Source organism: Ostrea edulis, chromosome 7 (assembly GCF_947568905.1).
Source record: "Ostrea edulis chromosome 7, xbOstEdul1.1, whole genome shotgun sequence".
In the NCBI taxonomy this organism is placed as follows: domain Eukaryota; kingdom Metazoa; phylum Mollusca; class Bivalvia; order Ostreida; family Ostreidae; genus Ostrea; species Ostrea edulis.
The window spans coordinates 22,116,565-22,141,012 of NC_079170.1; the positions used below are offsets into that span (position 1 = coordinate 22,116,565).

Sequence of the window (24,448 nt, forward strand, 5' to 3'; positions counted from 1 at the left end):
ACCTGGAGTGTGTTTTCAACATTTTCCAAGGTCAAACTCACTGGAAAAAAGTTATATAATTCATGCCCAGACTATAAACTTTGTCCCACAACAAAATCAGATGCTCATACCTGACACAGACTCATTTTCATTTGAGAGTATTTCAGTACTTCTCACAAGGTTCAAAAGGTCAAGGTCATTGGGATAAACAAGAGGCCCATCGCTCACTTGAGCCACCTTCGCCTTGCCGTTGTGATTTTTTTTATCAATCTTTATTAGCAGGAAAATATTTAACCCCATATTGTGGCCCCAACCTAGCTCCAAAGGATCACAACATAACTGAATATGAATTCACATCACACATTTATGACCGACATGATCTTGCTGTTCTGGATAAACCATGCAAGGTCACAAATCATGGTATGAAATGAAAGACCCTGTCATAAGAAATCCATAAACAAAATTATTGACCATGTTATGACCCTGACCAAGATGCTTTGGATAATGACAAGATCAATGTGTAATTGTGTGTGAACGTAATTTTCAAAATGAAAGGGGTAGTCCATGCTGTACACAGAAGGATTGTTTTGACCTGGGGTGTGTTTTCAACCTTTTCCAAGGTCAAACTCATTGGAAGAAAGTTTATAATTTATACCCAGGCCAAAAGCTTTGTCACAAAACTACATCAGATGCCCATATTTGACACGATTCATTATGACCCGAGTTTTTCATTGTCTAAAAGGTTAATGTCATTGGGATAAAAAAAAAACACCTCTAAAACCAATTTCTGATTACATTTTTTTTTTAAACAACGATAAAATGCTCACAACTGACTAATCTTGTCTCATAGAATAAAATACTGTCCCGTGGATAATTTCAAGTTCACTTGGAGAAACTTTACACAAACATTGCTTGGACCATGTGCATCTTTGACAACGGTCAATCTAACAATGTCATCGTATCAAGAAAATTTATGTACCAGGGTACTTCTACTTTACCCAAAGATAGCTCTTGACAAATTGTGCCTTGAATCTTCATAAAGGTCATCTATGAGGGCGTCTAGTTCCTAACCAAGTCATAGTTTGTATCAATGTGGCATTTAAGGTAGCTCACTACACCCAGAAATAGTTTCTTTAATCGGTACAAATTGATTTAATCATAAAAGATATGATGATATGTACAAGTATATATGCCTGAAAGGCAGAAAATATGCAAATTTGGATAAAACATGATTTTCAAACAAATTATTTCAAACACATACGAAGAAAAGACTCTAGATAGCAGATTTGAACTCAAGATCAGCAGTTCACCAGCCCTTAGCCCAATGCTTTAACCACTGAGCTACAATGATATACAACCAAATCGATAGATACAAATAATTTCAGAAACGTTTAAATCGCCATCTTATGACGTAGTGCCATAAAGAGTATAAGCTTTAGTGTAGTGAGCTACCTTAATAATTTACTCTGACCAATATTTGGATGTGCGCCGCAGGGATATTAGTCTCGTTAAGACAAGTCTTATTAGTTTAATCTCTATGATTTTCCTACTTCCATTGATGACATAATTCATAGAACAAGTCATATTTTTATTATTAATCTATAGATTACAGCAAGTATTGAAATCTACATATCTTTTGCCAATAGCACAATTTCTGCAGAGGAGAAATTAAACAGTCTTAAACATTGATATGCACTATGATCATACTTTTCAAACCCGATCAAACACACTGAATATCTATAAAACAAATAAATCCATAACTTTAAAAATTTTTATAGTCAAACAAGACTTCTTGATCATATGTGATGATTTATGTACACTCTAGAAATTTACCGGTAAAAAAACATATTCTTCAGATGAATCATTAAACATAGTATTGAAGACTAATAATAACACTTGGACTCTCACAATATTCATTGGTAGTATTGATAATTGTCCGATTGTGATCTTTGTGACTGACCACTTGAACTCCTTTGGGGTTGGGGCCCAGCCCAGGGTCCCCTCGGATTCTGACCTCCTGGGGTACTCTGACTGTAACTGTCATTAAAATGCCCCTGGGGACTACCAAATCTGGGAGGCTGGCCTCCTTGTATTGGCATCCGTGGGCCAGTCAAAAGTGGAGGGGGTGGTGTGGCCAGATTGGGGGTAGGAACACTGACCGGGGGAGGGTGTGAAATGGGGACACTACCGCCTGATGAGACTGGCAACTGTGACCTTATTGGGGGTGACGTAAATGGTGGGGGTCCTGAAGGAGGGAATACCCCAATGGATGTCGGTGATGGTCCTTGATGCATGGCAGGAAACCCTTGCTGTGGAGCGATGCCACCAGGAGGCGGCATAGAGGTCGCAAAGGTTGACGGGGGAAGGGAGTTGTATCCAGCAGCCATGTCTCTCCGTCTGTAATCCGAGTCATCCTGTAGAGGAACCGTAATGAGGTTAGTTTTTCTGCCAGGTGCCATTGCAGACATTGATGAAAGCTGGTAACTCTCTGCTTGTTGACCTGGGATGATAGACTGAGAAGGCGGCTGTCCCTGCGATAAGGGCAGTCTAGGAGGAGGGCCTTGAAGCATGGCTTGAGTAGGCAAAGCCTGACTAGGGGGAGGCATCTGATTCAGTAAGGGCTGTTGATACAATGCATCACTTGGGCGGGAGGAGTGGGGTATGTTCAGATGACTGTCACTGCTGGCATGACGACCCGCTGCTGTAGTATACTGCTCTATGATTGGTGTCGAGTGCTGCGATTTAGAACCCCCTTTGGATGTTGTATATTGTTCTACAACTGTCTTACTGGTACTGGATGCCTGATTTGAGGATTTTGAGGAGTCAGTCCTCATGTGTCTGTGGTAGATGTGAGCTTGAAGGTCCCTTTGCGAGAGGTACGTCCGTCGGCACCCACCATCACCATGCTTAGGTCCTCCATAACTACAGACAAACACAGTTCCTAGAGCTGACTGTTCTATCCGCTGTACATTTTCTTCACACCTATGAATAAAGCAACATGACAGGAGTCAGATTTTCTACATTGACTATTCATCCAACTTTTTAAAACATAATTTTTTTTGGGTAGTAAAAATAGAATTAGAAAAAGCCGAGTTGCATGGGATACATTGTAATGGTGTGGCATATTTATAATTGTGAAGAACTAATTTCCGTTTTAAACTTTTCGAGTTACTGTCCAGAAACCATATTTGTCTGAAGTTTTCAATTTATTTTTGGTCACTGTGACCTTGACCCTAGACCTTTTTTCTCCAAAATCAATAAGGGCCTTGCTTTGCAGGTATCCAACAATATATCCAAGTTTCATTTGATTCAAATTAAAAATTTTCGAGTTATCTTCTGGAAACCAAATTTTTTTTTGGAATTTTAAATCTATTTTCGGTCACTGTGACCTTGACCTTTGACCTATTTTCTCCAAAATTAATAGGGGTCTTCCTTACCTGGTACATAACAATATCTTTAAGTATCATTTGATTCAGATTTAAACTTTCTGAGTTATCATCTGGAAACCAAATATTTCTGAAATTTTCCTTCTATATTCGGTCACTGTGACCTTGACCTTTGACCTTTTCTCTCCAAAGTCAATAGGGATCTTCCTTACCTGGTACCCAATAATATATCAACATTTTATTTGATTTGGATTTCAACTTTCTGAGTTATCATCTGGAAACCAAATTTTTCTGAAATTTTCCTTCTATATTCGGTCACTGTGACCTTGAACTTTGACTTTTTTCTCCAAAATCAATAGGGGTCTTCCTTACCTGGTACCCAACAACATATCAAAGTTCATTTGATTCGGATTTAAACTTTTTGAGATATCATCCGGAAACCAAATTTTTCTGAAATTTTCATTCTATTTTCGGTCAGTGACCTTGACCTTTGACCATTTTTCTCCAAAATCGATAGGGGTCTTCCTTACCTGGTATCCAACAATATATCAAAGTTCATTTGATTAGATTGTAAACTTTTCTAATTATCATCCGGAAACCAATTGTTGACGCCCAACCGCCCGCCCGCATCACCAAACCAATAGCCGAGTTCAACTTCGTTGCAACTCGGCTAAAAATTGCAACTGCATAACCATAAAATCATATTAGAATAAAAATCATTTAACTAAAATGTTTCCAAACCACCAAACGGCAAGATGCTTGTTGTCTCTGTAGTTTAAACTGATTACATGATTAAGTTCATTATTGTTTTTGTCAGACTCGAGGCTAACAACAATCTAACTGTTATCGAACAACATTTTGTCCCTCGTGTATGTGAAATTAATAAGTACAGGTCAAGCCCAGATATATTTTACCAAACCTGATTTAAAAAAACGTATCCAACCGAAGATTGAGACAATGAATCGAACATTGAATTGAGCGTTTATATTGAAAAGTATCAATATTTTGGTGAATCGTTTCAGCCCTAGGCATATCCCCTTGCAATGAGTGTCTATAAACTTTTGCTATGAAGTTCTGTAGTGACCTTGACCTTTCGAACCAAAACTCAATAGGGTTCTTCTCTATAACAAAGCTACATGTAAAATATGAAATCAATGGAGCAAAAAAATGTGGCCTGTAGAGTGTCTACAAGCTTATTCTATGAAATCCTGGGGGTGACCTTGACCTTTGAAACCCAAAATCAATAGGGTTCTTCCTCTCTTGACAACAAAGCTAATGTAAAGTAAGATATCAATGGAGCAAAAAATGTGGCCTGTAAGAGTGTCTACAAGCTCAGTGTTACACAAACACACCCGCATACCCACACACGAACGGGCCTGTCACAATGAATTACGAGTGAATAATAAATTTTAAGTTGCTCTGAAATATATGTAGAATTTGACATACTTGTACCTTGGACACACTTTCTCCGTCTTTCTTGCGCAGTCAAGGCAAAACACATGCTTGCAAGGAATCTGAAAAAAAAGGATAGCCCTGTAGATTGAGGATAGTTCTGTAGATTGAGGATAGTTCTGTAGATTGAGGATAGCCCTGTAGATTGAGGATTTGTTATTAACCCTGTCAGAAGGATAGCCCTGTAGATTGAGGATTTGTTATTAACCCTGTCAGAAGGATAGCCCTGTAGATTGAGGATTTGTTATTAACCCTGTCAGAAGGATAGCCCTGTAGATTGAGGATAGTTCTGTAGATTGAGGATAGCCCTGTAGATTGAGGATAGCCCTGTAGATTGAGGATTTGTTATTAACCCTGTCAGAAGGATAGCCCTGTCGATTGAGGATTTGTTATTAACCCTGTCAGAAGGATAGCCCTGTAGATTGAGGATTTGTTATTAACCCTGTCAGAAGGATAGCCCTGTCGATTGAGGATTTGTTATTAACCCTGTCAGAAGGATAGCCCTGTAGATTGAGGTAGACCTGCTTTGTTATTAACTCTGTACACAGTGGCACTTTACTGATAAACCAGAAGATGATAGACCTCAATAAAATCAGTTCTCGATGCTAAAATCACTTAAAACAATTTGATAAACTATTTCCAGGTGTATTCAAACTGCATCTGAATTCAATTGCTGTATATACAGGTATAAAATGACTTCCAGTCAGCAAGCCTGCACTGGGGAGCAAAATTATGGATTTATTAGGTTTTGTACAAATTCATCTGATGGAAAAATTTCAGAAATTAGTGCCTGTCTGGATTCAGTGTCATTGTTGCTCTCTTTAAAGGGATTGATTCATGATTTTCCCCAAAATTTTCTTTTTCACTTTTAATGATCAAAATCTATTGTTTAATGTGTTTAAAAGAGTTCACATAAAAATTAAGGTTATACATTATCACAGAAGCTCATTTTAGAGAGTTTATTATTTGTTTTGTAAACAGAGATTGCGGTATGTTATTGTTTACGAAATTTTTCAAAGAAATGGATATCGATCTTAATTTATTATATCTTTCACATTTCAAGCATTTTTGGGGTAAATGTGTCATCTAAAAGTTAAAATTTGTGACAATGCAAAATTAAGATGCTTTATATTACAAAAATAAATATTTCACCTGTTTGTTTGTATACATAAAAAGACTTGAGTCTTTGTTTACATAACACAGATTTAAGGCTAAAATATTGCTTTTATTCTTGCATTCAGAAAGTCAAAATTTTGGCTGTGCATCTTAAATGAGTTATTTTTTTTAATGTTTACCATCAGAAATGAAAAATATTTTTATCAAAAATCGTGAACCAGTCCCTTTAATGGCATCTAAAGTTTAAAATTGCTTGTGCCATGGACTGAATCATCAAAACTTATAGTGACCGCCAGCAATCGTTAATTCAGGGTGTCAATTTCAATCACTCCACAGTTGACTACAGAGACAAATGATGTAAAAAACTGATTGTCTTATTTTATTTGCAGTAATACTATACTTGCAAGGACAAACCTTAATCTGCACTATGTCAGGAAGCTTTCATGCAGATTTGAACTTTTCTGGTCTAATGGTTCTTGAGGAGAAGATTTTTAAAGATTTTATTTAAATATTCGCATGTAAAACTTTGATTCCCTATTATGGCCCTACCCTATCCCTGAGGGACATGATTTTAACAAACTTGAATCTGTACTATGTCAGGAAGCTTTCATGACAATTTCAACTTTTCTGCCCAAGTGGTTCTCGAGAAGAAGATTTTTAAATGACCCCATCCTAATTTTGCATTTCCATGATTATATCCCCTTTGATAGAGACATGGTCCTTCATTTGATCAAACTTGAATCCCCTTCACCAAAAGATGATTTATACCAAGTTTGACTGAAATTGGCCCATTGGTTCTGGAGAAAATGAAAATGGGAAAAGTTTACGGACAGACAAAAGACGATCAGAATAGCTCACTTGAGCTTTCAGCTGAGGTGAGCTAAAAAAGCCAGTTGATCCTACAATATAGGCTACTTTATTGCTGGATCCCCTGGTAGGAGAAATGAATAGAAACAGAACAGATAGTTGACTTTCTTAGGTTTGGACCATCATCTACATTTACTACAATGTACTTACCATACGACCATAGATGAGAATAGGCAGTTTACATTTGTCACAGCAGTGTATCAAGGGATCCACCACCTTTTCTCCAATAAGATTAACCTTCAAAATTAAGTAAGGTGATTTTTTAAAAAGAAAAATACACTAAATACATGTTTGCATATTTATGAACATTCATTCATACAGAGGATTTTTAATCTTTATAATGTTATATATGTCATAACATTCAATTTCTGTGAAGAAAATTATGTCGTCTTTGCCAGTGTATGCATTAGCACATAAAGCTTTACAGACAAATAATCATGTGTGTGCCCGATAATGACCAATGCTTTACATGGAATATATTTATCCATTATTCAATGTATCATTCCAGTTAATAACTAAAAATGCTTTTTAACTTTTCTTAACAGAGAACAGATGAAAAAACTAAATCTGTAAATTCTTCATTGTCAACTGCTCACTGATAGACATACCTTATGACTCCATCTCAGAGGCTGACTTTGGTGAAGGGGTTCCCCTGGTTGTTTAAAGATCGGTGCCTCAATAAATTCAGAGTCAACCACACTTGAATTTTCATCTGAAAGATTTATAACTTATGATAAGATTTTAAAATTTGTTTCACGTCAACCAGGTTTCATGTTCATCTACATTGATTACAATATAAGTACCTTGTTCGGGGACCTCGGGCGGAGTGGCTTCTTTCTTCGCTCTTGCCCCTTTCTTTGGCCGCCCCCTTGTTGCTTTTGGTTGTGATTTCAGTTTAATGGGGATGTTTTTCTTGACATTACCTGTACTCATGGTACCACCTGCTTCTGATTCCAGTTCCATTGCTAGAAAGATAACAGTAAAGAGTGCATGCTGCTTATTGTCACAATCATAGGGTGCATTCCATTAAATTAGCAATATCGGAATTGCTGGCATCATCTTCACTGACGATAAAGGAATGTGTATTAGACAATCATATTAAAAAGAAATTGAAATGAAATGACCAAATTTATATCATATATATATATATATATACACACACACACACACATATCACTTTATTTTAGATCTGAACCAAACCAGAGAAAAAAGTATCAATCCCAATCAAAATTGATAGAAATTACTAAAAAATAATCATATTGTTGCTAATTGTATGCACTTTTCATCAAGAAATTACTTTCTGTTATAAATTCATTTCATTTGTACACCATTTTTTAAACATCAAGGGAATGTAGTTTTCCGATTACAATGTTCTCAATGACTACTTTTTTTTTTTTTATAATACCAGCTGGGTTTGATTTAAATTTTAAAAATTGAATTTTGACCATTTCAATTTCTTTCAAAAATATGTTTGTCCGATATATCTTTTTCCTAATTAACATATTTTCAAAAGATTTTATCCGCAGATTTAAAAAATATAAACAAATGTTTTTGATTTCATAAATAATTGTAATTCAGACACTCAATTTGTTAAAAATAAATGGAATTATTGTAATAGTCTTTAGCAAATCATTAATAAATAGAAAATCAGTAATATGATTATTAAATAAATAAACATTGCACAAGTTTCTTTAAATAAAAATATAAGATACATTTACACTTACTTTTTTACCAATTTAAATTTGTCGACTAATTTTGTTTAGTTTTAGCTGTCTCGTAAATTGAAAAACAGGATATATTGTTGTTTATAACAGTTTGATTTGAAAGAAAAAAAAGTCGAGGCTAAATGTGATGCTACATTGCACGGTTTGTGTTACATTCCCCACATTAAATAAATGGGTGATCATGTAGTTATCCTCATATTTTCCCCCTTTAAAGGGACAGATTCACGATTTTCCCCAAAATTTTGTTTCTCACTTTTAATGATCAAAATTTTCTGTCTAACGTGTTTAAAAGATTGCACATAAAAATTAAGGTTATACATTATCACAGAAGCTCATTTTAGAGAGTTCATTATTTGTTTTGTAAACAATGATTGCAGTACATGTTATTGTTTACGAAATTTTCAAAAGAAATGGATATTGATCTAAGTTTATCATATCTTTCACATTTCAAGCATTTTTGAGGTAAAATGTGTCATTTAAAAAATATAATTTGTGACTATGCAAAATTAAGATGCTTTATATTACAAAATCAATATTTCACTTGTTTGTTTGCATATATACAAAGATTTGAGTCTTTGTTTACATAACACAGATTTAAGGCTAAAATTTTGCTTTAATTCATGCATTCAATAGGTCAAAATTTTGGATGTCAACATAAATGAATTTTATTTCAAATGTTTACCATCAAAAATGATTTTTTCTTCTTCAAAAATCGTGAACCAGTCCCTTTGATATTTAGATATTACTGGGTCTTCAGCACAATGGAATTTCATAAATAAGATGTATATTCATATTAAATGAATTATAATTTACCGCACTGAACTGAATGAATTATCACTTGGGACACGAAAATGACCATTTTATGCTTTGCCCGGTTCATCAGTCACACAGTATTCACATGGCCAACAACACAAGTTTACATGTGCTTTAGTGCCAATAAATAATTGAATTGAAATTAGCTGCAATAATGTAGCCCTCTCTGATTTTTTTTCCTATCCCGAAAACGTCAAAATAAAAAAAATTGGATAGGGCTACATTATTGCAGCTAAATTGAAATATTCCCAATGACATTTAATGCAATAGTGATCTTTACATATCTGACATTCAAGAAGCTTATAAATTGTGTGTTTACAGTCATCTGACCAACCTTATATTTTCACCCTGACCCTAAATTTTTTTTTTCACGAAAAAATAATTTTTTTTGGAAATTTGTGTCTTCTTCCAGAATCGAACCCGCTATTACCCCACTTCTATAAAAATGGCGACTTCCACCAATTGTGGTTCAGTGAAAACAGCAAGTGTTTTATCTCTGACCTTCAAAGAATGTGCCCACCTGAAAGAGTCGATAAGTGCTATTGCACCATTCCAAAATGCACAGCATTTATAGATATTTTTAACCAATATCATTACTTCTGAAATCAATCTATAGAGGCCGTGGGTATCAGGGCAAGTAGGGGTCCACATTGACCTTAGTAACCCTTGCTTGTTGTGTAAGTCGACTAAATGGGAGCAGTCCTTCAGATGAGACCGCAAAAAGCGAGGCCCCATGTCACATTAAAGATTCCTCCCTGCTCAAAGGTCGTAAGTGCCGATCATGGACCTTTTTGATGCCCTTCACCATTATTGGTGACGTCTCCACGAGAATGAATTCTTGGGTGAGACAATAAACGTAACCAACCTACCAATTTAAGAACAATGAATGTAAAGTTGTGGGGAAATAGCACGAGATAACATATGAGGTGACTAAATGGGGAAGTCCTTCGGATGAGACCGCAAAAACCAAGGTCCCGTGTCACAGCAGGTATGGCACGATAAAGATTCCTCCCTGCTCAAAGGCCATAAGCATCGAGCATAGGCCTAAATTTTGCTGCCCTTCACCGGCAATGGTGACGCCTCCATATGAGTGAAAGATTCTCGAGAGGAACGTTAAACAATATTCAATCAATTGATCTGAAATTTCTTGACTGTGCTGTCAATTTTTATAAAGACAATTTGCGTTGCGTTGAGTGTGTGTCACACTTATTTAGCATTGCATGGAATTTGCCATTATTTTCAATTAAAACACCTCTTTATGGTAATGTTTAATTTTTCGCTAAAGAGGGATAATCGCGTTTTAGCGAGACCTTGAGAAATGTTTCCAACCTGATATTGCATTTCCAAATTTCCTCCTCACTATCCGCTTGCTTACTGAGAGCCTATACTCTTTATAACGGTGGTGTGGTCAACATATCATCTTAAAACCTTTAGTTTATCTTTTCTTGTACAGTGCAGTTCTTAATCTCTGAATCAGTTAAACTGTCTCGTCTGACGTGTGTTATGATATCAAGATACTTTCGTTTTTGTTGTTGGGTACACAAACATCATCAATGATTCTGAGTGGGTAGTGCCAAGTGAACTGATAAAATTTCTAACAAACCCACGCATTGCTTACGAATATGTCATGCATAACATCAGAACAAAAACATTTTCCCCACTGGCAAAAATACCTTGATCATCCGCCATGTTGAAAAACACGCCGAAGGGACTTTGAAACGCGAAAATTAATTGGCTATTCGAATTGGTGATGAAAGGTAGCACTAACTGACGAAAAGATTTCCATAGTAATATGAACCAGGATGAACAGTAGGTGAGTTTCCATATTACCTGAGAATAATGTTACATAATACATATTTTTTTTATTTATTCAAATGTCAAGACTTGTAAAATAAGAGTGATATATCAAATTTTATTCGCAATATAAATTTGCCGAGGATGCCTTAGTATTGTACAATTTCCTGTCATTAGACTGAACTATATCGGCAGCCAGTAACGAACTTGATTCAGCTGATTCACACATTTTCTGGTCGCCGGAGTTTCCTGTCGCCCTATTGTGTGGTAGACAACGGGAAAAATAGAGCAGACGTCAAGAAAACGACAACACACGGACGGTGTGTTGACCACAAGAATGACAACCGAATTGGCAGACGACGTCCCCGACATCCCTTCTAACAAAGACTTCTCTACCTTGCAGACTAATTTTGCCCTTTCTCCCAAAAGGAAAAAAGATTCTGAAAATGGTATGAAAGTGTACTTATTTTTTCTGTTAAATTATGTAGAAACGACTAAAATTGAACGGATTGTGATATTTTTTTGTGTAGAATGTGCTGTTTGAAGTATTTTGCATGTCATGAACTTGTCTCACTTGTAGTGTCAACTGGTGTATGTGATCATGGTGGTCAGAAATTGTTATATACAAGTACTACATGTTTATTTTTCAAAACTGTAGCCTCTAGGCATGGAATAATTAAGTTGTAAATTGATCAATGGTCTTGGTCATTTTCAAGATCATTAATAATACAGAATAGATTATAATTCTGTATTCACCAGGGCCCTCAAGGGACAATTATGAGAAGTCATGATATCACAACTAAACATACAGGAGAGAAATCTTGATAAAAAAAACAAGACAACACTTCTAACTTGGAAAAATTCCACTCATTAACTTGTGTAGATCCTTAGGACCTATAGTAATAATTGTGAATTTTAACCCAAACCTCTCTCTGTCTCTGTCTCTCTCTCTCTTTATATATATATATATATATATATATATATATATATATATATATATTCTGCTATCATATTCAATTATTATCAAAGTCTAAAAATATGAATAACAATCAGTTATCAGTCATTTATTCACTTGCTCTTGAGTAATTGTAATTTGAAAAAAATATTTGATAAGGGTTGTCAACCCCCCTTCCCCTTCACCCCTCCACCCTTTGGGAAGCTCATACCTGCATCTTCAATAACTCCGCTTTAAAAAATGTGAAATAGGTAGAGGAGTAAATTTCATGACTGGACCAGGAATCAAACCCAGGACCCTGCATTACTAGTCATCTATCCAGGCCGATATCCAAGGTCCATATAACTTTAAATACTACAATAGCAATATCCGAAAGCTGGATAAAATCTTGTTATCAAGCATCAATAGGGCCCACATTCATATTAATTGTAAAACTCTTCAGTCTTGCATTGAATATGAATAGATATCCTTCAATTTGAATTATGATTCTATCCCCATGAGCAGAATGTTGTTCAAATAATTGATTTCAAACCTGCATTTGTTTAAATTTGAAAAATTATGGCATAAATCAAACTTTAATAGTAGCTTTCTCATTGGCTAATCTCAGATTTAAATATCGTGTGTATATATAAACAGTCTCTCCTTTAGGAAAGCTTGATAGGTATGTGAGGAGAATACTTGGCATGTCACAAATCCTTGTCTAATAAAGGCATTAAAACATGTCACTTGACATGGAAACAGGAGGAAGACAACAGGAAGAAGATTGTGAAAGCAACAAATATCAATAATATTTTACAAAGAGCAGGAAGCCAAGAAAATTTTATACTGAGATTGGATCACGTTTCTTCTTTCGGATGTTCTTTTGACATGTACATCTTAGGGAAGAACAGATAGCCCTTTCAGTTAGGGTATTGATATCTTCCTATAACATGTTTTCTAAGGTTTGATGGTTGTAAATATTGGTCTGTGTTTTGGCTTGTGCTACACAAAAATGGAGAGGAAATTATCTTTAATTCTTGGAGATGAAGATGTCTTGTTTGAGCATATTAATGTTACGGTTCTTTTCTTTCTCTGTAGTAAAATTGATGGGTGGGTGAGGACTGACTTTACCGTGTCTTATGACAACTGTGTTAAAGATATGTTCATAGTTTTACTGACGATATATACCTCTAAATTGTTGTCTTCCAGTCGAGTAAAAATTACTTCTACACAGTGACCTTTGTGAATTTTTATTCATTCATTCACTTGTGATAAGTTCCCTGGGGTGGGACAAATCATTAATATATTCTCTGATTCAGTTTATGTACTGAAGTATTTGAAGTAGTTCAAAAGTTAGAATATTATTTTACTCAGTAAAGAGATGCAACATGATTTACTTATGCTTATTCTGATGTGAAGAGAAATTGTGCTCCAACAAGAGGACATCTATAAACACACACACTCCTGGGGAATCAAAGAAACTGGTGTACTCAATCGGCTTTGCGATATTTAATCATATATGTTAGCTATGCATGTGATTCAGATAGTGGAAAGCGAAGTGAAAATGAAAGTATATTGTTTCTATTGCAGACTTTGAAACTGACTGGAAGCAGTCCAATGAGGAGATTGAGGTCAACATTAAATTGGATTTCCTCAGCATGGGAGTCAAAGAGCCGAAGGACATAGATGTCACTTTTAGTGATAGTGATGTTGTGATTGGTTTCGCGGGTAAGTAGTTACAAAGAACTTACTCATTAACAAAATCAAACTTGTACTTCACATGTCTGTGTAACTTGTTTCAATTCTAATTAAGATTACTAAATAGACTTTTGGCATCAACAATCTTCTATAATAATGGAATTTTTAAATGGAATAAAGTTTCTTTGTCTGGTCACATTCTATGTACATGTATATATCATTACCTCCCCTTGTCAGTGTCCCTGCTTTCTTTATTATTACATGTATATCTTCTGTGAAAAGTGATGAATCATTTGGTTCAATTGACTATAACATGAGTTTTGATGTTCGATTATTTGTAGAAAAATGAATGGGGAAAAATACATTTATAAAGACTATTATATAAAACTTTCAGTGTCTTTTAATTTCCTTTGTTATTTATCACAACACAAGTTTAGTGTGGCATCATGGAAGCTAATTTAAATATGCTTTGAAGCAAAACAAAGAAATCCCTATGGAAATTTTTAGTAACATTAAGAATGGTGTCACCAGTGTTTAAACTAATTTTGAAAACCAAGGATCATTTCGACCTTTTAAAATGAATTTGGGGGGGGGGGGGGGGGGGGGGGTCAAAGAGAAATTAAATGAACCAACACTCTTTTATGTATATAAACCTTTGTTGTAATTTATAACTGTTGGTTGTTTCAGACCAAATGTCTGATTTATTGAATTTTTTATTTCAAATACTTTAGCTGTGCTCAACTTTTTATTACTATCTGTTGCCCATTTGACAAGCACAACTTAAGACACAACTTGGACACTACTTCTGACCCTGAATGTAGACATTCTCTTGTGTTTTGCTGTGTTGACCACTGAGAATGAGAAGCAGCAGTCATTAATGTCAAAAATGTTCTTCCAGCGAGATCCTGGACTTTTCTTCATGAAATACACAGTAGATCTCCACACATTTTCTGTGCTGGTGCGATTCTACTTTCGTATAAGTTTAGGGAGACCTTTTTCTGTTGTCAATTTGTGTCATCGACTGAATGCAACATTACTCCCAGTATTCCCAAAGTTTACAGATAGATTAGAAAATTATTAATTTTCAAAAATGATTAAAATTTTAAATGCATAGAGAAAAATCAGGACTTTTTTTGTACGATACTAATACTATACATTGTATAAATTGAAATGCACTTTTGTTTTCAGGTGGTAAGAAGTGGACCTGTGACTTCTGTCATCCTGTAGCTGGAGAAAAGTGTAAAGTTCAAGTCAAGAAACATAAAATAATCCTCAAAGTCAAAAAGAAAGAACCACGCATATGGAAGGATTTAACGGTATGTTTCAAGAGAAATCGCAGCAATTGTTCCGAGTGTATATGATATAATTTTGAAAAGTACAACTGGTAATAGATGGATTTTTGGTTGAATTTGATTTAACATGTTTGTGATTTGGTCAGATTGCTATGTAAAATACAATTTTGTTCAGTTCCATTTGAAAACCAATACTGCTGTAGGTTTCCTGAGTCTTTAGTGTGCTATCATGCATTTAAAACATATTTGGCATTTTCTGAATCTTTTAGAGCAGGCTGTCAAGCAGCCATAAAATTCCTAAAAAATCATAATTTTCTTAGTTTTGCTAAAATTCCTTTAAAAAATGTTAAATTCAAGGGGAAATCCTAAAAAAAAAAAAAAAAAAAAAGCCCTAGTTTTCCCTGTCTATTCCTATTTTTTTTAGAAATATATTTCTATTCTAGCAATTTTGAAAATACATTCAAACTAAATTTGACTAGTGAATTCATCCATGTGTCAAGCTGTTTATTGCTTGTGACTTTGTGACAAAGATGTGGCTATTTAGGTTATGATAGCTGGAAGACACCCTTCTTGCACGTAGAGTATTTTTTGCAAGTTTCGTCAAAATTGCAAAAATAAGACCATTTAAATGTCTAAATCTGCTGTAATTTAGTTATGAAATTCCTGATTTTAGCCCTAAATTTTCGAAATTAGCCCTCATTTTTTTTTGTCAGAGAGTGCTGGACAGCCTGTTCTAGGATGATTTTGGCCCAATTTATACCAAATTTTATATATATATATATATATATATATATATATATATATATATATATATTGGGATAAATCTCCGATATAATCTTCTAGAGTGCTCGACGTGGCCTCACGGAGCTACATAAATTGACGATCAGATGGAGTTCAATCACATAACATTTATTTCTCTACAGGCTGTTTCGTGAGGGGATGGTTTCCCCTCACTCGTCGGGAGAAAAATGACATCTAACGAAAAACATCCGCGTGGCTGAGAATATGTTACACAGAAACATACTGGATAGTTGCTAAGCATGATTACACACAGGATTGAGTAAATAGAAATTTATGGGAATGACGGCAAGTGCTGACAAGTTCTGAACGCTTATTCAATGAAGATTTTTCGGGATGACATATTATAAAGAATTTCTCTAGAATACAGAGGTTGCACTTTTTTGAAATGTTTGAGTATGATGATGTTTTTCCTAAAATTTCCCACTTGATTTTGTAGTCAATATTTTTGTCTTTCAATGTCCATATGAATTTGCTGAGCTCGGTGGTATTCTTTTTCGTGGAATTACGGAATGAATGAGTGTGGTTGGCGTATCTTAATTTGAACTCGGTGTCTGCTAGTCCCACGTAGCTCTCTTCTTGTCCATTATCGGCTCTGACTCTAGCTAAATACACAATTCCGTGGGCGCGACATTCACCGTTGAGCGGGCATTGGTCTTTGTTTCGGCAATTACACCTGTTACATGTATCTCCGGTCTGGCGCACTTGTTTAATTGAAGCGTTATGCGAGTCAATTACATTTTGCATGGATGGCATACAACTGTATGATATTTTAATAGTGGCAACATTCCGCGTTACGTACACTCCGGCAGTAACCACCCGCCTTCCATACTTAAAGCTATACCATCAGGCATCAATCACCGATTGTCATCAATTTCATCGGACAAAGAGGAATTCGTCAAAGCCGCCGGCATATACCAAAAAGCACTTGATGAAAGCGGCTATAAATACAAGCTAACATACGACGAATCAGCCAAAACTAAACAGAACAGCAGAAGAAATCGTTCCCGTAACATCACATGGTTTAATCCGCCATATGATAGTAACGTAAAAACAAACTTGGGTAAACAGTTTCTCAAAATTATAGATGAGTGTTTCCCGATAGGCCATGTTCTACGCCCGATTATCAACAGAAACACTATTAAAATATCATACAGTTGTATGCCATCCATGCAAAATGTAATTGACTCGCATAACGCTTCAATTAAACAAGTGCGCCAGACCGGAGATACATGTAACAGGTGTAATTGCCGAAACAAAGACCAATGCCCGCTCAACGGTGAATGTCGCGCCCACGGAATTGTGTATTTAGCTAGAGTCAGAGCCGATAATGGACAAGAAGAGAGCTACGTGGGACTAGCAGACACCGAGTTCAAATTAAGATACGCCAACCACACTCATTCATTCCGTAATTCCACGAAAAAGAATACCACCGAGCTCAGCAAATTCATATGGACATTGAAAGACAAAAATATTGACTACAAAATCAAGTGGGAAATTTTAGGAAAAACATCATCATACTCAAACATTTCAAAAAAGTGCAACCTCTGTATTCTAGAGAAATTCTTTATAATATGTCATCCCGAAAAATCTTCATTGAATAAGCGTTCAGAACTTGTCAGCACTTGCCGTCATTCCCATAAATTTCTATTTACTCAATCCTGTGTGTAATCATGCTTAGCAACTATCCAGTATGTTTCTGTGTAACATATTCTCAGCCACGCGGATGTTTTTCGTTAGATGTCATTTTTCTCCCGACGAGTGAGGGGAAACCATCCCCTCACGAAACAGCCTGTAGAGAAATAAATGTTATGTGATTGAACTCCATCTGATCGTCAATTTATATATATATATATATATATATATATATATATATATATATAATATATATATATATATAGAGAGAGAGAGAGGGAGAGAGAGAGAGAGAGAATTTATTAAACATATTAAAGAATATGAATTTTCTGAAGGGGGAGGGCTATAAAGTAATGCAGTCTTCAAAAATCTTCTTGACTCCAGGACAACTGTTTGTGTAGTCATAATGGGTAAGGGGTTCTCTTCTGAAATTGTGAAATTCTTGGGTTGGTGTTCTGTTGCTAGGGCAAGCTTCGTGGCTCATGGTGAAATTGCATGGACACAAACAACTGAACTGAATGATTGATTAGTAACGAACATGGAGGTCCCCAACAAAATGTGAATTTCATGTCCTGTGATTAGGGGTTTTGGTGATAGGACATAGCTTTTTGGCAGATATGGTAAAACTGCATTATTTCTCTGAAGAAATTATTTTTGGGCAACTAACAGTCACACTATGTGAAAATTAGACAATTAAACTGATTAATTAGTGATGATGAGCAAGGAGGCCTATGCTGAAATTATGAAAATTAATGGCCCTTGGGTCAGAGGTTTAAGTCCCTGGGCATGACTATCAGACTATATGAATCATATAGTGAAATGCATTAAATCTCTTAACATCTTCTTAACCCTGAACATCTATCAAGCAGATGTGGTTATATATAACCTGTGCAAACAGAGTTAGTGTAGTAGATAGGAATGCACCATCAGTGTTTGAAATTGGTTTAAAACTTGGTGTAGACCATGGGTCTATGGCAAAACAAGATGATATAGACCTCATCAAATTGGTATAGACCGCAACATTGAAAAAAAAAAAACACAAATTTTAAACATATTCATTTACTTCTAATGTACTTGGAAAGCATATTTTCTTTCCATAACAATATCCTCCTTCCCTTGTAACGTTTATCAGACTTCGACTGACCATGCAGGGTCCTTTGGAATAATTTTACTGCTTTAAATCTAGAAAATCAGCATAGACAATTTGGTCTATCTCAATTACAATTGGCATAGACCAGTGTCATTTGACATAGACTCGGTCTATGGTTAAATTCGAACACTGCACCATTGTCTCTCCATCAGTTTGTCAAGGTTATAAATTGTGATAGAAAGGGATTACAAGGTCATATTTATTTCAGATATTTATTACTAGATAATGTGTCATGACCCGAAAGTGAGGTTATTGGTGAAGGTCAAGGTTATCACGTCTCTTTTGTAGCTCTCTGGCAAGAAAAAAAGACATTAGAAGGTCATATGTATCTCAATCATTGCTTATCATTTTACAATGTGACATGACCCTTAATCGAGGTCATTTAGCACAGGTCACTTCATTTAAAAAAGAGGAAACATCTCAGCCAAACCTTTGTAATGTATGATGTACGAAGCTCATACTTGGCACAAAGATTATGTCATGATCCTGAATCAAGAATCAAAGTCGATGCAAAGAAATGAGAGATATTTCTCTAAACTACAAGTTATTAATGGAAATACGTTAGAAGTCCATACTTGGTGAAATGATTCATTTTAACTACATGTTGTGTCATGGCTTTGAACCAAGATCATTTGGCAAAATATTTGTTGGAGACAATAACTTTAATATGGAGCGCTGTTAGATAATAATAATTGGCACACAGGTTTCTAGTGTGTCCTAAAGAGTAAATGATCATCCTATTAATTTTAAGATCAAAGATCAAGGGTCAAATTACTCTTGACATAGAAAGATATTGTCTGCTCAATACAATATCTTGAGAAATTCTGCTTGACAGACATCAAACTTGGTACATTCTAAGGAGTATATGACCCCTAATGATTGTAAGGTCACAAGATTAAAGTACTCTGGACATAAGAATATATTTTCTGCTTAATATCCTGTGAACGTTTGGTAGAAGACATCAAACTTAGTACACTGGTACCCCCTAAAGAGTAGATGACACCAAATGGTTTAGAAATCACAAGGGCTAAACCATAACTCAGTTAACTGGTTATTTGGAAATGTCTGCACAGTATCTTGGGAGATTAAATTTAATACTGTGATTGCCTCTAACTAGTATATAACTGTTACTTTTCATTATAATTGCTTACAATTTTAAATTGACCCTTTTCAATATTGCCACACTTGGGTCATACATGTTTCTAAAACATTTGTTGCTTGATACTCCTATGAGCATTAAGGCCATGGGCCTCTTGTTCAATCTTGGTTTATATTTAATTGTATAAGCCACATTGAGGAAATCCTCTTAAAAAACAGAATTACCTCTGTTTACATATTATGTGATAAAAAGCAGTGTTCTTTTGTTAAATTGTTGAGAAACAAAACAGCCTTTGTTTACATGTTAAGATGAATGTGTTTGTTTTCAGGCAGCTCCTTCGACAGCTTCTCGGTCAGAATTCAGCTGTGAATCACCAGATTCTCCCTCCAGTTCCCCTTCATTTTCTTCTGAAATGTTTGACCCCCTGCACAGTGTGACCGCTATGTCTGCTAATTCTCGTCCGGAGGACACAGACATTGGGAGTAAAACGGGAGACAAGGAAGGCGAGAAGGACGGTAAATCTGATCTTCTTTTTAAAATACAAATCATATTGAGATCATTGATTAGACTTGTTGCTTGTATTTGGGATATTTATTTCATTTGATATTCTACCCAATATGTTTTTAAAAGATGATAAGCTCATGCAAGTTTTTTTTTCTTTTCAGAACCTGTCTATGAACTGAATCACATTAAACATGATTATTTTGAGAAGGTAAGAAAAATATGAATTGTGCCTCATATTTATTTATCTATGATGTTTATGTGTATCATGTGTGTATGTATCATGTGTGTTTATGTATCATGTGTGTATAAATCATGTGTCCATCGGGCCATGTATATGGTGTTCCTATTAATTTTGGTTTCATGGACATTCATGTATTATTTCCACTATGCATATTAGATTTTATTAGGTCACCAGAGTAAACTCGGATGACATACTGCAATTGGTCTGCATTCATCGTCGTGCGTTAACAATTGAACATTTTTAACTTCTTGATACATGTAACTACCAATCCAATTCTTTTCAAATTTTGGTATGCAGCATCTATTGGACAAGGATGACATAACTTGTAAATTCCAGGACTCCTGCACCTCTGGGGCCTAAGGGGCGGGGCAAAAACTGCTTTAAAAATGACCAGTTTTCAAAAACCTTCTCTACAACTGCACATCTGCAAGAAAAACTAAATGCATAGTAATGTAGAGCAGGAAGGCCTCTACCAAGATTGTAAATTGCATGATCCCTGGGGTAGAGGTCCAGACTCCAGGGTGAGACCACAAACTTATACAGTATTTATGTGTAAAACACTTGAAAAAAACATCTTTAATGCTATTGATATTAAATTGAAACTAAACGTAAATTCAGAATGAGCTGGTGGCCTTTTACCAAAATTATATATTTCATGATCTCAGGGGGCAAGGGTTTTGGTATCAGGATGGGGCCAAAATGATCAGTGATTAAATGTGTTAACAATTGATAACTTCCTATCCAATTCAATTTCAAATTTGGTATGAAATATCTTTGGGACAAGAGGGACACACATTGTAAATTTCAAGACTCCTGCACTTTAGGGGTGGTGCAAAAACTGCCAAAAATTAACCATTTGCAAAAATCTTCTCTTTCACATCTGCAGATCTTTAAGGAAGGCTTTGTGATGTAGAGCAGGAAGGCTTCTACCAAAAATGTGAATTTCATGATCCTCAGGGTAGAGGTTCTGACTTCAGGGTAGAGGTTCTGACTTCAGGGCAGGGTCAAACTTGGTATATATAGTGCATGTAAAACATTGAAAAATGATTGATTGTATATTTTTTAATGAGAATTTTTCACTTGTATGGAGACATCACCATTACTGGTGAAGGGCTGCAAAATTTAGGCCTATGCTCAGCACTTTCGGCCTTTGAGCAGGGAGAGATCTTTATCGTGCCACACCTGCTGCAACATGGGCCTCAGGTTTTGCGGTCTCATCCGAAAGACTGCCCCGTTTAGTTACCTTTTAAGGAAGGAGCAATGAGGACTTATTCTAACGTGGATATCACAGGCAAAACATTTTAAAAACATCTTTAATGTTATGGATTCTGAATTGAAACTAAATGGATATTTAGAAGGAGTTGTTAGTCCTTCTCCAAACTTGTGAATCCCATGATCCTAGGGGGTAAGGATTTAGAGTCCAGGATGGAACCAAAATTATTATAGTGATTATTGTCTTTATCATTTGAAAGACTTCTTAAAGTATGCTGAAGCAGTATAAAGACCAATGCATATTCAATTAGAAAAAGCAGAAAAGGATGTACCAAAATTGTGAATTTCGCAACACCAGAGTTTTGACTCTAGGACAGATCCAAATTAGTCACATTGTATTGATATTACATATACTATAGACCTTTCATCAGTATAGGCACTTTCAAGGACATTCAAGTTTTAAGAACCCATCTTGTTTTATACTTTTGCTAAATATTAGAATATAGCTTAAATATTCAAAACAGCAAAATTATAAAAATAGATTTCATAGCCCTAGGAAATAGTGATACTTTTAACTAATTCTCTGGTGACCAATAAGGCCTGTGTGTCTTGTGTGTGTGTGTGTGTGTGTGTGTGTGTGTGTGTGTGTGTGTGAGCATTGTAAATGAACAATTAGTATTGTAAAATATGTTTTGTACTAAATATACCACTAAATGTGAGCGAATAACAAAACAGTTACCTGAAACTTGTAAAACTTGAAACATATACATCTATGGATTGCACAGAATATGAGATTGCTCGGTATTAGAATTAAAAACGTTGTACTGTATTTTACAAACAAGTACCGTTAACTATGTAAAATGATGGAATATCTCTTTCTTTCTCTAGCAGGACTTCCAGTTCACTTTGTATGTGTATGTAAAGGAACTGAAGAAGGATTATGTGAAAGTCATTTGTAAACCAAAGAGTCTGACAATTCAATTTAAGACACTGTAAGTGAAAGCTTTTGTGCTTCTATTCAGCTTTTTGTATTAAACACCCCCCCCCCCCCCCCCCCCAAAAAAAAACAACAGGTCTCTTGAAGTTCCTACTAAATGTGATCAATCTTGCTAATTTTGTCTTTGACTTTCAAGTGAATGGTTAAATTTTCTGTTCTGAACATTTTCAAATTGTTTTATTTTCTGCAGCATTAAGTCATGCATCACTTGCTTTTTCTAGATTACAGAATTTTAAAATGAAGAGTTTCTTAACGGCTTGCTCTTGTTCTTTTCCCCAGGGATCAAAAATTTTTACAACTACACCAAGGAACGACAGATGAAACAACATTTGTATGGAAAGTCAATTTAAAGTACGTATCATCCTTAAAGGATATTAATATTGTTACTTATTATATACCCATCAATGTATCGTTCGTTGATACTGTGGATTTCACAGTGTGTGATCCGGTTTTCCGGATCACCACACTGTGGTTTTCTGATTCCGTATCAGTATCCTCTGAAACTGATGCCGTCACAATAACATCACAATACAACAACGCAACGTTATTTGTGGAAAATATTGACCACGTCACAAAACAAAAAAGTATATCTGCGTACACAAAACATAATTTCACTGTATGTCTGTATTTTTTGATAATTTGGATTACATTTAGTATCTTATAAATGCGGATTTAAAATACATAGGGGGTATATAATAAATTTATCATTACTACAGTAACTTGATCTGAAGAGTTGGATCACGTCTCGTTGACAGGCGCGGATCATCAGATCAAACTCGACGCTTCGCGTCTCGTGGAAGCGTCTCGTGTGATCTGATGATCCGCGCCTGTCAACTCGACGTGATCCGACTCTTCGGATCAAGTTACTGTAGTAATAATATATATATATCATTCAAATTTAGGCCTTTGCTTGGTGCTTACGGCCATGGAGCAGTGACGGTTCTTTAGTGTGCCACACCTACCGTAACGCGGGACATCTGTTTTTAAGATCATCTCCGAGGACCCGTGACATTCACATCTGATGCCGAGCGTTTGGCGATGAAACTGTCACTACCCGTTTTAACAACTTAGCACTGTCGTGGCCATTATAAACAACATGTATTTACATTACAGAGGAGAGATTCAACCAGATAAATGTGTGCATCGGGTGACTGGAGCTATGCTGGAAATGAAAATGTGGAAAGTGAAGCAAGAGAAATGGAACTCGCTGGAAGCCAGTCAACACAAAGGTAGGGACTGACAGTCATTACACAGTCAGTTGATTAAAGGTCTCGTGTGATATTTGATCTTGTCAATTACCTGTATATGCAAAACATGTAGTCAGTGGAAGGATTTTACTATTGTTTATAACAGTCGCCGAGGCAACCGCAACAAAATCTGATGGATGGATCTCCACTGGGAAGAGTAAATTGCCCACTACATCTGCTTCCACCAGCAAAATGGACTCTCCCACCAAGGGCAGTGTGGCGTTTGATGAACTGGCTGATGTGAATTTGACCAGGAAATCGGACTTAAAAGGGGATAATAAATCGGCTTCGGAATTGGGAGCCACTGGTATCAGCAGGGATACTTATGGACAGGTGAGGGAGACTGTAAAAAAATTCAGGTTAATTAAGGTAGTTGTGTTTCTAGTTTGTGCTTCTCCGTTAATTAAGGTAGTTGTGTTTCTAGTTAGTGCTTCTCCGTTAATTAAGGTAGTTGTGTTTCTAGTTAGTGCTTCTCAGTTAATTAAGGTAGGTGTGTTTCTGGTTCGTGCT

The 24,448-nt window shown here is 35.6% G+C and overlaps 2 protein-coding genes across 6 annotated transcripts in view; one reads left to right on the top strand and one right to left on the bottom strand.

Annotated features, from left to right (window-relative positions):
* Positions 1-1,554: 1,554 nt before the first annotated feature.
* On the bottom strand, positions 1,555-11,100 carry LOC125655616 (E3 ubiquitin-protein ligase Hakai-like). 3 transcript variants are annotated; one of them, XM_048885963.2, is made up of 6 exons: positions 11,011-11,100; positions 7,604-7,765; positions 7,409-7,512; positions 6,951-7,037; positions 4,818-4,879; positions 1,555-2,961 (listed from the first exon to the last, which is right to left on the bottom strand). In XM_048885963.2, exons 1-6 carry the CDS (start codon positions 11,024-11,026, stop codon positions 1,893-1,895), a joined length of 1,500 nt encoding a protein of 499 aa, XP_048741920.2. In that variant the 5' UTR covers positions 11,027-11,100; the 3' UTR covers positions 1,555-1,892. The 3 variants fall into 3 exon arrangements, with proteins under 3 accessions (XP_048741920.2, XP_055999665.1, XP_055999666.1); XM_056143690.1 differs by having other exon boundaries at positions 4,812-4,879; positions 11,011-11,093; XM_056143691.1 differs by lacking the exon at positions 11,011-11,100 and adding an exon at positions 10,667-10,813 and having other exon boundaries at positions 4,812-4,879.
* A 200-nt stretch (positions 11,101-11,300) lies between these two features.
* The window catches only part of LOC125654430 (ubiquitin carboxyl-terminal hydrolase 19-like), a 29,645-nt gene continuing 16,497 nt past the window's right edge, over positions 11,301-24,448 (top strand). Inside the window, exons 1-9 of one of the 3 annotated variants that reach the window (XM_048884388.2) lie at positions 11,301-11,580; positions 13,656-13,793; positions 14,952-15,079; positions 20,066-20,252; positions 20,403-20,449; positions 22,583-22,686; positions 22,971-23,042; positions 23,805-23,920; positions 24,045-24,271. In XM_048884388.2, coding sequence (XP_048740345.2) covers positions 11,469-11,580; positions 13,656-13,793; positions 14,952-15,079; positions 20,066-20,252; positions 20,403-20,449; positions 22,583-22,686; positions 22,971-23,042; positions 23,805-23,920; positions 24,045-24,271 — 1,131 coding nt within the window. In that variant the 5' untranslated portion in view covers positions 11,301-11,468. The remainder of the gene's footprint in view (positions 11,581-13,655; positions 13,794-14,951; positions 15,080-20,065; positions 20,253-20,402; positions 20,450-22,582; positions 22,687-22,970; positions 23,043-23,804; positions 23,921-24,044; positions 24,272-24,448) is intronic. The other 2 variants (XM_048884390.2, XM_048884389.2) reach the window with 2 other exon arrangements.